Source organism: Rhipicephalus microplus, chromosome 7, assembly GCF_043290135.1.
Source record: "Rhipicephalus microplus isolate Deutch F79 chromosome 7, USDA_Rmic, whole genome shotgun sequence".
Taxonomy (NCBI): Eukaryota; Metazoa; Arthropoda; class Arachnida; order Ixodida; family Ixodidae; genus Rhipicephalus; species Rhipicephalus microplus.
The window spans coordinates 16,923,485-16,938,552 of record NC_134706.1 but is presented as its reverse complement, the minus strand read 5'-3'; the positions used below and the strand labels follow the sequence as shown (position 1 = coordinate 16,938,552).

General features: G+C 43.9%; 1 protein-coding gene across 1 annotated transcript in view; it reads right to left on the bottom strand.

Annotated features, from left to right (window-relative positions):
* Nucleotides 1–4,972: 4,972 nt before the first annotated feature.
* LOC142767312 (uncharacterized) overlaps nucleotides 4,973–15,068 on the bottom strand; it is a 61,373-nt gene continuing 51,277 nt past the window's right edge. Inside the window, exons 3-5 of the mRNA XM_075868775.1 lie at nucleotides 11,101–11,326; nucleotides 7,385–7,673; nucleotides 4,973–5,675 (exon numbers count right to left, since the gene is read on the bottom strand). Of these exons, the coding sequence (XP_075724890.1) occupies nucleotides 7,523–7,673; nucleotides 11,101–11,326 (377 nt within the window). The 3' untranslated portion in view covers nucleotides 4,973–5,675; nucleotides 7,385–7,522. The remainder of the gene's footprint in view (nucleotides 5,676–7,384; nucleotides 7,674–11,100; nucleotides 11,327–15,068) is intronic.

Below are 15,068 nucleotides of genomic sequence, written 5' to 3'. Positions count from 1 at the left end.
AGACCTTTGATTCACAAGATTCTGGTGGGATTGAGTGGGTTCATGGCCTTTACCTATGGGTTTAGGGGCGTTGCACCTAAACGGCAGGGCTTGTCCGATGTCCATTGCAATGGCCCCGTTATATGGAGCAACGCTCTGGTAACGGACGGTAGTGTCAGACACAGAAAAAAAAAGCTTTAACGATGGACTAATAGGAATCATAATTGTGACCAAACAATTTTATTGTATGGGTATGTGGGGTTTAACGTCCCAAAGCCACAATTCGATTAAGAGACACCGTAGTAGAGAGCTCCGGAAATTTCGACCACCTGGGCTTCTTTAACGTGCACCCAAATCTGAGCACATGGGCCTACAGCATTTTGTCCTCCATCGAAAACGCAGCCGTCGAAGTCGGGATTCACTCCTGCGAACGGCGGGTCAGCAGCCGAGTAGCTTAGCCGCTATACCACCACGGCGGGTCGTTGACTGAGCAATTTAAACACGTACAAGCACAAACCCTTTGTACAAGTCGGGGTCTCTCAACGTTGACATTGTGAACCTTAGTACTTACCTTTGTCGTCAACTCTTTGTAACTTTATGTCAGTCAATGTACATTACACGGGGCAACGCTCGGAATAGTGTACTGTTACTCACTCATGAAATACCCAGAGATTCGCCCACTCGTAAGGATTGACTTCGTAGAGGTGGGTGGATTTTTATTTTTCGAATGCGAAATGAATGAGGATGGAAAAAGCGAAACACGTTAACACAGAGACAAGTCCTCACGCAAAGCACTCCTCTGAAGGCAATGTGTCGTGGCTTTTTAGTCCTCTTCTGTTTTGCGCTGAAAAAAAAAGAACTTACTATGGATATCACTAAATTTCTTCAGAATACTAACAATAATAACAATAATAAACGACACGCAGGTCACAGGATCGAATCCCGGCTGCGGCGGCTGCATTTTCGATGAAGGCGGACAAGGTGTAGACCCGTGTGCTCTGATTTGGGCCCACGTTAAAGAACCGCAGGTGGTCAAAATTTCCGGAGCCCTCCACTAAGGCGTCTCCCATAATCATATGGTGGTTTTGGGACGTTAAACCCCACTTATCAATCAATCAATTAACAATAATAAACACGGTTTGAAGGCGTTTGTACTTCGCCTTCAAAAGTTGAAGGCGATAGCGTAATTGGGCTCCACGTGCATCGCCTTCTCAATCACTAACGGGTAGCCTGCTTTCGTTCTAGATGGATGCCTCATCAACGCCGCAGAGAAGCGAACGTCCGTGCACGTAAAATGAGACCATTTCAAACTACTAGAACGCCTACGGTAAGTGGCGTCGCTCAATTCTCAGTATACGCCATATATATTGTTTTTGAGAATCAGCGAGTAGTTTGCTACGCTCCCGTAAGACAACACGAGAACCTACGCGGCCGCTCCCTTTATCGGTGATTTTGCTGATAAAAATGGTTGAACACATCTGAGCGTTTCGCAATCGGTGGGCCTTGGAACATCCACTTGCTGAGCTACTGACGTGTTTGCGTGACTGGTGCGATTCGGCGCTTGTGTCACGGAATATTGCACGCACTGAGAAAAACGCCTTCCACTACACGACTTTCACAGTCTTGCAACACGACCGTGTTTTATACCTGGCTTCACCACGGCTTCACGGACATATTTCCGTCACGGATATGACGTTTTAAAACATATATTTAGAGATGGCAAAGGAAAAGTTCCGTCACCGAGAGTCGAACCTATGACCTCGCGCTCCGTAGCGTGTGCTGCGAACTGACTCGGCCACAAAACGCATATCCCTGAGTTTGCTAATGGCGATCTATTTATATAGATCATTTCCAGCTTGCATGCAGTACCCAGAGATCGTTCATTTTAGTGTGTTTTTGTTGTCAGTGTCCAGATGGCGCGCTTTAAAGGTTGTCGCCCTGTGCGTAGCGATGCAATCGCCTCAACAGGGTGAGGCTGCTCTTGCGCGTGCGCTTATCTCATGATCACGGCAATTTGTACGCCTTTCGCTTTCACCACAAGTGTGCATTTGTGTTATAGACAACTTGAGGGACACTTACTAGCTGCAACAGCCTCGCTCGCGATAGAATTTCGCCTCCATCAGAATGTGGCCACGATAGCTTGGATTGAATTCAGCTACGACCTTCGAAGTCAGTAGCTGAGCTCTCTTTGTACCATACCCCCAAGGGCGGCTCAAACTTTTTCCAATCACCCAGCAAGCCAGTTCGGAAACTCGGGACGGAACGATGATATATGTGTTGCAACATTGTCGTGATAGTGGGCTTTCGGGATAAGAAACCTGCAAAAACCTTTCGTAGTCGCGTGATTGAAAAATCTAGTTGTTGCCTTTCAGGTACAAGAAGACAGTAAACGCGGTCAGGGAAGAAAGACGTGTTTGTTATATTTCTGTCGAAATCAAGATGAGAGAGAGAAAGAGAGCCCTTATTGAATTATCTAGTCAGGACAACCTATGTGGGTAAAGGTAATGAACAGAATTCGGCGCATGGTCAACCACACCGTGTTCCGACCTGGATATCTTAGGACGTCGTTTTGCTACAGGCGCGTCGACTGCCGACCGCAGGTTAGAAAAAACTCAGTAGATACTCAATCGGGAAAATTTCCGGTTATGAATGCCAAGTGAACCCCGCCTGGTAAAACGAGAGTGCTCCCACTACCACACTAAGATATCGGCCAAGTCCACACACTTCCCCCTCACCCCTTCCCCCAGTGCAGGGTAGCAAACCGGACGTGCGTCTGGTTGACCTCCCTGCCTTTCATTTCTTCCCTTCCTCCTGCTCCTCCTCCTCCTCCACACACTTCCCAAAGTATGCAATGTGAACCCCGTCCGTCCACTAAAGCAGCACATTTACGACTACCACATTGATGGCTTAGCTATGAACACACATGGTTGCATCTTTTTTTATTTCAGGTGAGTCTTTGTGCAGCTTTCCCAAGCAGAATCTGCAGCATCTAAAGAATCACTGTCGCCACTATGGAGATTACGAAATCGCTTTATCAATCGATGATATGATTTTGGCTGGTAAACGGCATGGTAATGCTTTAACAGCGAACATATATTTGCTAATAATATAGCCAATATTAGCCAGTGTTAGTCAATAATAGCTGTCCTATGGCTAGTACGTTATTCGACAGCTAGATGAAATCAGTTGACGATAGGCAGAATTTACAACACTGGGAGTGGTATTTTGATGCTGAAGTAATTGCTAACGAAAGGGTTACGCATACCTACGCCGAAAAAAAGCCATAGCTAGCCCACGTTTTCTAGGCTGGAAAGGTGCGTGTCTTCAACAGTATACGTGCCTCATTCTAAACTCCAGCAAAAAAAAAAAAAAACCTTTTCATGCCCAAATGTAATGAGGCAAAAACCCCGCAAGAAGGAAAAGGTCAGGACCTTATCATCTATGTTCTAGTGATTACTTCTTAATGAATTCCTACTAACTTATCTCAGCTCGTTCTCGCAAAAACATATTGCCTTTTACATAGCTAGCGCATGCCACAGTCAGTATTGACGGACGTAGCAGCAGTGGAGAGAAGAAGACGGGAGACTTGCAGACGAGAACTGCCACACAAATGAACAGATGAGTGGGGCAACAGAAGGCGTGATAAATTAGGGATGGTGCAGAAGTTGGCCCCTTTCTTGATCCTTACGAGCAGACTCACTAAGGCAGATCGAATAGAATATTCTTCGACGCTTGTATAGATCTTGAGACCGATCTTCTCGCCTCTCAGTATTCTGTTTTATTGAATTGTCTAATGCTGTCTTTCCCGATGGTATCGACTTTCATACCGCCGAGTGTTTGTTATCTTTACTATCGTGGTATGCTCAGCCACCTTGAGCCCAGGAACATGCTCATCTTCATTTACAAAGAATAGATAGATAGATAGATAGATAGATAGATAGATAGATAGATAGATAGATAGATAGATAGATAGATAGATAGATAGATAGATAGATAGATAGATAGATAGATAGATAGATAGATAGATAGATAGATAGATAGATAGATAGATAGATAGATAGATAGATAGATAGATAGATAGATAGATAGATAGATAGATAGATAGATAGATAGATAGATAGATAGATAGATAGATAGATAGATAGATAGATAGATAGATAGATAGATAGATAGATAGATCATAAGTAAAGTTCTATACACAGCGATTTCGACACATATTTTACAAATCACAAATATGTCATGTCAATTGTACACCACCTGGGCGCACACAAAAACTCGTGGTATGAGCTTTTGACAATAGCGGGTCCGGCTTACTGCTAAGTGGTCACTAATTTCTGTAAGATTTTTTTAACATAAACTTGAATGTATTTGACTTAAAGGCAAGTTTCGTTCATGCATGACTTGGCTCCTCATAGGAAGGTCACGGGTTCGATGCCACCCAAGGTGGTAGCGTTTCGATAAATGCAAAATAGTAGAGTCCTGTGTACTGTGCGATATTAGTGTGTGCTAAAAAACACAAGATTGTCAAATGTCCTGAAACCTTCCATCATACGCCTTTCTCATAATATTATCGGAGTTACGGGCCGTAAAACTATAGATATTATCACATCACAATTGTGCTCGGCCGTGGCTTTGCCGTCATTTATTCAAATTGTGTCTCTGCCAGCCGTTGTTAAGTCAATTAAATGTTTTAGTGCAATCAATATTGCGACACTTCTTGTGCTTCACTATCACGTCTTTTGATGCATCTGTATTGTTTTTCTTCAATAATAATTGGGAACTTTACCTGTGATATCATGTGCAGTCTCGTAGTTATCACGTAGTGATCCATAGTATGATGTCAATACATCTCGTTGAAATCACTGCCGCTCCCAGTGCAAGCGGCTGTGGAAGTCATCCTGATGCAGATATATTACTCGCTGGTTTTGATTTGTGAAGCGCGAGGTTCATGCCAGCAAAATATTTTCACAGAAAAAAAACAAAGACACTCACAGTAATTCAACAAGCTTTTTTTTTATTTTTCCGTCGACGTTAGCACGTTTCCGAAGCACTTGCCATCCAGAGTTTACAGACTGCGTATTATAGGATAACGTTAAAATATTAGCTAATTGTTTCTAAATCATTTTTCTGATCGTACTATGTTACTCATTTCAAATTTTCAGACAAAGCAGCCGCGAACAGCTTGAAATAAAAAGAAAATGCTTAGAATTACCAAGATGTCGCCGCTTCAAGTCTGTAAACGTACTTAAAAGGAGGGCAAGCCCCGAAATAAATATGGCAGAGCAGCAGTCATGGCACTGAGTACTTCACGAATAACTATATTGGGTGCGTCCAGTGCGAGCGTCAGCACTTCATGTCCAGCGTCAAGAACGGCTCTGAGAAAATAGGTTCTCAGCGCACAAGCTTTGATATAGACCACATTCAGAAGAAACACTTCACTGAACGTCTGTTAGGGTACAGGATCACTTCTCGCAGAAACTTCTTGGAGCATAGTCATGATTACCGTAGTAGTTACCATGGGTTATCAGAGCACAGACGTAGCGTAGTCATCTCCAACACTGTTGGTACTTTTCCGCAGTTGACCACTCAGTGGCTTCCGATGGCTTTCCAAGCTCTCTCTCGTGACCTTGTAAAACTCCAGAAACGAAATATCATGCACTTCAGCAGCAATTGTTGTGCGGGGTCGGCCGCGCGATCTGCAAAAAATAACAAAATTTTTAAAAATTCTTCATGACATTTTTTTTTACCTTCGTACCTACAACGGATGTGCTGTTCTGGGATAAGCGGTACTTGCGGATGACTTGTTACGGAAACTCGATTTGTAAAGTTACACATATGAGCGTTAGAGACACAAACAAACTAATGTGTATTTGCTATCGCTACGTGGTTACTGCGACTTGCATGAGCCTATATTTCGGCGGCACATTGCATGAAAAACGAAATGTGCTCTGCCACGCCTTATTCCATTTCTTCGAGAATACTGCATGGAACATAAATACCTTTCTTCTGAGCTGTTCGTTGTCGGTTGTTTTTACACTGCTTTCAAACGTTCTGGATCTTCCACGAGGCAAATACAACGCACAGGCACAATGAAGAAGAGGCATTGCGTTTGTGCCCCCATGCCCAACGGGCTTGGTTTTTGTGAAGTGTGTGCCTTGGGACAATAAATAAACCTGGCGATAATGAATTAGCCTTGTGATAAGGAATAAACCGACAAGCTCGGCTAGGATATTTCAAAACATGTGGCCACGTCGCTTTTTACAAGGCAGTACTTATTTATTACACTGACGCACATCGGTTCACGAGAGGTATTATTTAAACTACTAGTTTACTCTAGCCTTCCCAAAATGGTTTAGCCGAAAGCTTGCAACAACAAGTTCATAAGGAACAAGCTGGAATTACAGTCTCCGGTGAGCTATTCAGCATACAACCTGCAGCACTGAACAAAAGTGCTGGATTAAAAAAAACAAAGCAAAGAGGCTGCAGGAGTGGGCCATAAGACATTCATGCTGTTGGCCGAATCAACGCAAGCTATATCCACATTAAAAACACAGCATATACTATCTTCGCGGATTGCTCCTCATAGTGACTGCTAGGGGTGATTTTTTCAGATAGCCGTGTCACGTGTTTACGAATCTTCTTGCTATAGATGATTGATTGATTGATTTGTGGGGTTTAACGTCCCCAAAACCACCATATGATTATGAGAGACGCCGTAGTGGAGGGCTCCGGAAATTTTGACCACCTGGGGTTCTTTAACGTGCACCCAAATCTGAGCACACGGGCCTACAACATTTCCGCCTCCATCGGAAATGCAGCCGCCGAAACCGGGATTTGATCCCGCGACCTACGGGTCAACAGCCGAGTAACTTAGCCACTACACCAACACGGCGGGGCTGCACACTATAGCTACTGGTGGCTCTGATAAAGTGCTCGAGTCAGCAACACGCCGGTACGACACTAACTGAAAGTGCACGTGCACTGGATAGCTCGAAAGTTTCACCTTGTCAACCCGTGAGCGTTTAAAAAATTAAAACAAGCTTTAGTTAAGGCACAACCGAATTTAGGTGGGAAATTTAGGTGGGCGTTCAAGTGCCTCATGGGTTCGAAATTAATCTAGACCCCCTAAACTCAGATCGTGCTTTGCAATCGCATTCCAATATTCGCTTTTTTGAAAGAAATACACTTTCTTAGTGCACAGGAAACGTTTCAAGAAGACAGATGGGACATAAGGCACTTCGGCGTGCTCTGTCCTGTATTTTTTTTTTCTGAAACGTTTCCTGTGCACTAAGTGAGTGTTTTTTTTTTTTTTGAAAATGTAATACCAACCAGCTCAAGCGGTTACTCTATTGATGGATATTTGCTCTTAGAATCTAAAATAAGTCGTTGTTATTCGCTCGCTTACCCGCCTTTGCCGGTATATTCCATCTCTCAACACTTCAGGCGGGTGTCTTCAGTATCGGGTGACGTCAGCGGAGCAGCTGCAGCGCCGCCCAGCGCCGCCCTGTGTAACGTCCGAAGGAGCGGCGCTCGGCCACAGCAGTCACAAGAGCCGCTCGAGCTCTTGCGAGTTGGGCCCGGACTCGACGTCGTCCAAGTCGGTGTCTTCCTCGGAGGACTCCTCGTCTTCGTCTTCTTCGTCGTCCAGGTCGTCGTCCTCGTCGATGCCTCCCCACCAGCTACGGCGTTGACGCCTGCGTGGATGGAACAGGAAGTGAATGTGAGTACAGTCACCTCCGAAAGTTTGTGGACCACGCGAGCGCTTGGCTAGGAGCCTCTTCGCAACATTTCTTCTACGTCAGCGGCGATCAACAGGAGCGCTGCGTCCGATATGCATCCCTCCTATAGTCGATGACCTGTCTGTTTTCTGACTGGGCCCAAATATTTTTTTCACCTTTCACGTTTTCACGTGACGCGCTCTTTGGTAGCCGTGGCTTCCATTTCGGAAGCAGCCATTCAGCATACCTATTATCAGTAACTATCTGTTATCAGTATCTGTCAGGCTCACCGTTCGGGGCACACCGTGGTATCTTCGATTCTGCCATCAAAGTGTCGTGGTCGTACTGCTGATAAACGCTTTGCGTGAAAATTGTGCACTAAAAATGCGAACCATGGCAGTATGGAATTAAAAGTTAAGTGAATATAACAATAAGACGCAATAGGACACCTTGTGTCACTGATAGATCTATGGCGTACCGCTAGGTGGCATTGACAAGTAGTTCGGACCGCACTCGCCTGCTCCATAAACTTTTGCGGTTGACTGCACGTTCGTTGCGAGGGCATGTCTGCAAGTTCCGGCTTTTCAGTGAGCCAAACAAGTTTACGGACCACGTGAGTGCATCGTCTAAAGCCTTATCACGATATTTCGCCTACGTCAGCAGTGATCGACAGCAATGAAACGCTCAAGACGCATCTCTTTCTTTATTGATAGCCTGGCTTTTTTTCTTCTGGCCTCAGGATATCGCACCTTTCTCATTCTAAGGCTACGGGCTCTTCGGCATGCCGATTCCGTGCTTTCGCCTCGAGGTCAGTCTCTAAGAGCAACTCATAAACAACCGAACAGCCCATGCAGTGATCGAGGTGTGCCGTGATAGCTGCGATTCTGCTTTGAAAGTGGAAGTGTGACGATTGATTGATTGATATGTGGGGTTTAACGTCCCAAAACCACTATATGATTATGAGAGACGCCGTAGTGGAGGGCTCCGGAAATCTTGACCACCTTGGGTTCTTTAACGTGCACCCAAATACAAGAATGAACGCAGCCACCAGTTCAAAATGGTTGGGCGTTCATCAAGCGTTTAAACTTTGGGTGGGTGGCCGAATCGTGTTGTTAACAGACAGACAGACAGACAGACAGACAGACAGATTTATTTATTTATTTATTTATTTATTTATAGATAGATAGATAGATAGATAGATAGATAGATAGATAGATAGATAGATAGATAGATAGATAGATAGATAGATAGATAGATAGATAGATAGATAGATAGATAGATAGATAGATAGATAGATAGATAGATAGATAGATAGATAGATAGATAGATAGATAGATAGATAGACAGACAGACAGACAGACAGACAGACAGACAGATTTATTTATTTATTTATTTATAGATAGATAGATAGATAGATAGATAGATAGATAGATATATAGATAGATAGATAGATAGATAGATAGATAGATAGATAGATAGATAGATAGATAGATAGATAGATAGATAGATAGATAGATAGATAGATAGATAGATAGATAGATAGATAGATAGATAGATAGATAGATAGATAGATAGATAGATAGATAGATAGATAGATAGATAGATAGATAGATAGATAGATAGACAGACAGACAGACAGACAGACAGACAGACAGACAGACAGACAGACAGACAGACAGACAGACAGACAGACAGACAGACAGACAGACAGATAGATAGATAGATAGATAGATAGATAGATAGATAGATAGATAGATAGATAGATAGATAGATAGATAGATAGATAGATAGATAGATAGATAGATAGATAGATAGAATGATAGAATGATAGACCAAGATCTCTGCGTGTAAAGTATCCAAGAAGAAAAGACTATCGTATTTAACATTGTAAATCAATGTTTGTGGGGAAAGTTAAGAGTCATATATGCACACAGATCATATCAGACCAAGATGGCAAGTTGGGACAGTTGGATTACGTTCATAATTAAAGGTTTTGTTGAAGCTCACTGAAAAACAGACGGACAAAAGAGGCTGACAGGGAGAGCGCTTGCTCTCACAACTGAAGTATTATTAGTAAGAAGAATAATTTAAAGTGGTTACATGGTCTTTCGCGCATGTGCATCAGAACATGGTGCAAGAGAAACGACTCGTGTTGGGATTGTCCATATTTTGTGTCAATTATTATATTTTGCAAGCACTTCCTTTTCATGCAGCACGATCGTAGCTTGGCGAACACAGTCATGTCCCCTCTTTCGGATGAGGTAAGATTCCACTATCTCACGTGTTAGCCGGTCCTTGTGTCGCTGTCCTTGTCAGCCTCCTCTGTTCGTCTGTATTTTAGTGCTCTTCAACAAAAATTTTTAATTACGAACATATCGAAGCATAACTCCTGCTTAGCGAAAGGATTATGTAACTGTCAGTTTGGTGAATAATTGGAAGAATCAACACTCTATATCGACTGCATGCCCCGCCGTTGTGGTTTAGTGGCTGAGGTACTCAGTCTGACCTTCAGGTCGCGGGATCGAATTCCGGCTGCGGCGGCTGCATTTCCAATGGAAGTGGAAATCATGTAGGCCCGTGTGCTCAGATTTGGGTGCATGTTAAAGAACTCCAGGTGGTCAAAATTTCCGAAGCCCTCCACTGCAGCGTCTCTCATAACCATATGGTGGTTTTGGGACGTTAAACCCCACATATCAATCTATTGACTGCACACATCACCAGTGATTTACAATAAACCATCATACGACACCTGATGAAGGTGCTGGGGGTTTGGCAAAAGGGCCCATTCACTTTCACTATAATTAAAGTTAGTTGAGTTCTCTTAAAGACCCTGAGCAACGGGGCATTCGGCGCAGCAGTTTTCAATCACGCACTCTTTTTCGCGTACTTCGGCAGTGCGATTAAAGGCGAAGTTAACCCGGGTAATACGCCAGTGGGCACGAACGCCCACACACGTGGGCCTCTGTCAGACACCTGTGACAGGGTTTAAGGTGATTTCCAATTTTAACGATGATAGTATTTCTTGGTATACTTGAAGCAGATATCTTGGTCTGTTTGTTTGTCACACAACCAGCCATCCGGTCCCAGTTTAAGCACTTGCTGAGCGCCCAGCCACCTTGAACCTGTGGGTGCATTCATACTTGCGAACATTGTCAGTGAAAAGCAAATCTGACGCATATCTGAGGTGCGACATGAATACGTAAGCATTAGGTGGTGTGTTTCTTTATACTAGGAAATGCATAGATACGTATTTCTAAAGACTCTAGTGTTCCTTACGCTGCGCTGAAAATGCGACGCAATGCACGAAAAAGACGGACAGCAGAAGGCTATCGTCTTTCAATGGCATTTGCAGTGAAACACGCTGATACGCGGCCAGTATTTTTTTTTTTTTTTTGCTGGTCACCTTGAATGCGATTCCAGTTGGTCGTCTTCGTCTTCGTCCTCCGACCAGTGCTCCAGGGTTCCTCTGTGGTTTTCGAGAGCCAATGGGGAAGAGAAGATGGCGTCACACACGGGGCAGCCAAAGTGACGCTTTCGCTGCTGGTGTCGAGAGAGACGGCGAGCCGAGGGGAAGGAGCGCTCGCACACGTTGCACGTCAGGCACTCGTCGTCTTCTTCATCTTCGTACTCTGCACAAGAGAAGGAGAAAGAGAGTGTAGGGGACAAATCGCACATGGGCATTGTTGATGGGTGATTAAACCATTTACAAAGCAAACGAGTCAATTAATGGGCAAGTAATACAAAACTTCCGCGAGTCAATTCATGAATGATATAGTTAGGTGTTGGCAAAGTCAATGAACGAAATAATTAATGAGTGAGTTAGAGAGTGCTTCCCAAAGTCAGTGAGTAAATAATGAGTCATTGAATTGGTGAGTAAGTGATTGACAAAGTGAATGAGTTCACTAATTCAAAAAATTGAATGAGTGAATTAATACGTGAGAGAGTAGTTCGCAAAGTGTATGAGTAAATTATTTATTATTGAGTGAGTGAGCGACGGACTCTCAAATTGAATGACTGAATCTATTAATGAGTGAGTAATTGAGTAGTTCACGGAGAGGGTGGGATACCTAAAGAATAAATGTGTCAATAAATGAAATAATGCACGGGTGACTCAGTGAATTAACGTATGAGGGATTTACTGACAAAGCGATTGAGCAAGTTAATGAATGTGTGAGGGAGGAACAGGTTTGCAAAGTGAATGAGTGAGTGAGTAAAATAATTATTGGATATGTGAGCTAGTGATTGACAAAGTGAATCTGTGAATTAAGTGATGAATTAGTCAATGATCAACTTATTGGCAGAGGCTTAGTAACAAAATGAATCACTGAATTAGTAAATGAGAGAGTAAGGGACAGTTGAATTAGTAAAAAACTGAGTGAGCGTGGGAGCGATCTGCTGCGTGAATGTGTCGGTAAACACGAATGAAATTGTGAAGGAAGGAGTGAGAAAGTGAATGAGTAAATTTATGAGCGAATCATTGAAGGGAGTGAGTCAGTGACTACAATGTGAATCTGCGAATTAAATAATTATTCAGTGAATGAGTAACTTATTGGCAGAGGCTCAGTGAGTAACAAAGTGAATCAGTGAATTAATAAATGCGAGAGTAAGTGAAAATTGATTCAGTAAATAACTGAGTGAGTGTGGGAGCAATCTGCTGCGTGAATGTCAATATACATGAATATTCTCTTGAATGAATGAGTGACAAAGTGAACGAGTGAATTTATTAGTGAGCAAACAAAGTCACCATTTAAGTGGACGAGCTAGTTAGGTAATGAGCCCATTATTGACGTACGAGGCAAATGAGTGATTTATGGAGCTATTGAAGGAATAATTCACAAAGTGGATGAGTGAATTCATGATAGACGGGTGAATAAGTGACCGACTGAATGAGCACATAATGAGTGAGTGAAAGAGTGATTGCCAAAAGCAGCGAGAAGAATTAAGGAGACAGTGAGTGACACAGTGAATGACGGCATCAATGATTGAGTGAGTAAATTGAAGAGTGAGTAAAGTCGAGAGGTATAGATTCACAAAGTGAATTAGTGAAACAATGAATGTGTGAGCGAGTTAATAAAAAGTCGATGTATGAATTAACTTATGCAAGAGTTTGTGACTCGAAAGAGGTGGAGGAATTACTGAGGTGAGCGAGTGACGAAGTGATAAGTGGATAAAGAAATCAGAGAGAGGGGGAAAGAGTGCTCCCAAAAAAGGACCCTTATAAGTGGACGCAAACCGCATATAGTGGCACAGAAAGTTAGCCACAATGTATATAGCACTGCCCTTAACCTCACCTGTAAGCAATGGTATAATTTGGAAATTCATGAACTGTTCCCATATAATAATAATAATAATAATAATAATAATAATAATAATAATAATAATAATAATAATAATAATAATAAGAGTTGTTGGCAGACCGTGAGTTAGGCGATAAATTTCCTCATATGAATCGGCAAGTGTTATTCTTTTCATTGAGTTTTTTTTTTCACATGAATTCTTCGCCTGCAGTTCAACTTGACATCCTGTCAGTTAGGCCCCGTATGAGTATCCCTAGTAATAAGAGGAACAAGTTACCGTGAATGCGTCCGAGCCGCTACGAAAAAAATGACAGCATATCCACGGGGTGAATGACGGAGAGTGGGAGAAGCACTTATGTATTAAAGAACGCCAAGGGAAACCACAAGTTCTATCGCATGAAGCACAACGAAGATCGAGAGAGATGGTGGACGAATTTCGACGACTCGAGAAACACGAGCTGTTCGCCGTCACGCAGCGGCACCTCTAGTTTTTGGAGTGAGACGTCGATCGAGCGACCGAATTCACGTTCGCTCTCCTCAACGTTAGTTCCCTCACTGCAGACCTATAAGATGTGGAACGGGACCCCGTACTTTCTAACGTCGACGTCTTTTGCTTCGCTGAGACTTGGATAGCCGCGAAACTCTACATCACAGGATGCGTTCCTGTCGCGTGCATCGATGATTTCGAACGGCCTGCCGGTGGCGTCTTAATTTACGTGAGGCAATCGGAAAAGGCCGAAGTAGTAAAACTACCGCTTTCTAGCGAAACCACCTAGAGGGCTACAAAACGCCTTTCTCGTGTGGGGCAATTTCGCATCTCTCAGCGTATATGCATTCGTTATATAGTACAAGTAGCGCCATCTATGACCAGATTTTAGACTTAACGAGCGGTGGTTACAAACGAACGACAACGGGGACGAACGGGTGACGCCATAGGGAGCTTCGCCCCTGAAAAACAAACGCTTGATAACGCGTTTTCACGCTTCTCCATTAGCGCTCACCACTGTTTTATCGGTATGGACGTTCGAAAGGCTGTTACCCCATTGGGACTACAGGGAAAATCGGCCAACGGTGGCACTCAAAACAGGCGCTCGTTCAACGCTTACACAGCGCAAACTTCTGGGTGGGAAATTATATTAGCGAAGCTGCTCGCGCCACGAAAGCTGCGACCTCGTTTGGGAAAACCAGCGGTGCAGTCCGCAAACGCGTCTGCAAGCGCCTGTTGCCGCAGCCTCTCCGTCGGGGCGAATTAATTGCTCGGGGAAATTTTCTCGCCATGACCCAGGTTACTGGTTGCTTTGGCTCTTGCCTGTTTACTTATCACTGCGACGTTTACAAAGTTTCCCTCCCGGTGTATTGTCTAGGGATTTGGGAGCGTCAGCCTGACCGTTAGGGTGCATGTATTTTTGTGCGTGTGGGTCCGTAAGTTTGCATTTGTGGGCTTGCATGACTGTAGTGTGTGTGTGTGTGTGTGCGTGTGTGTGTGTGTGTGTGTGTGTGTGTGTGTGTGTGTGTGTGTGTGTGTGTGTGTGTGTGTGTGTGTGTGTGTGTGTGTGTGTGTGTGTGTGTGTGTGTGTGTGTGTGTGTGTGTGTGTGTGTGTGTGTGTGTGTGTGTGTGTGTGTGTGTGTGTGTGTGTGTGTGTGTTTACATCTCTAAATGTGTCCCTTTAAAAGTATGGGTTTGTGTCCGTGCGGTCTTGCACTTGTATGTGCGTTTGGCCCGCCGCGGTGGTCTAGTGGCTAAGGTACTCAACTGCTGACTGTCGCGGGATCAATTCTCCGCTGTGGCAGCTGCATTTCTGATGGAGGCGAAAATGTTGTAGGCCCGTGTGCTCAGATTTGGGTGCGCGTTAAAGAACCCCAGGTGGTCGAAATTTCCGGAGCCCTCCAGTATACGGCGTCTCATAATCGTACGGTGGTTTTGGGACGTTACACCACATATCAATCAATCAATTCTATGTGCGTTTGGACATCTTCGTGTGCGGATGTGTGCGCGTGTGTCTGCGGGCGTCCGTGCGGGCGTCTCTCTGTCTGAAATAACTCGGAGCATCTTCAATCTATAACTCAACTACAC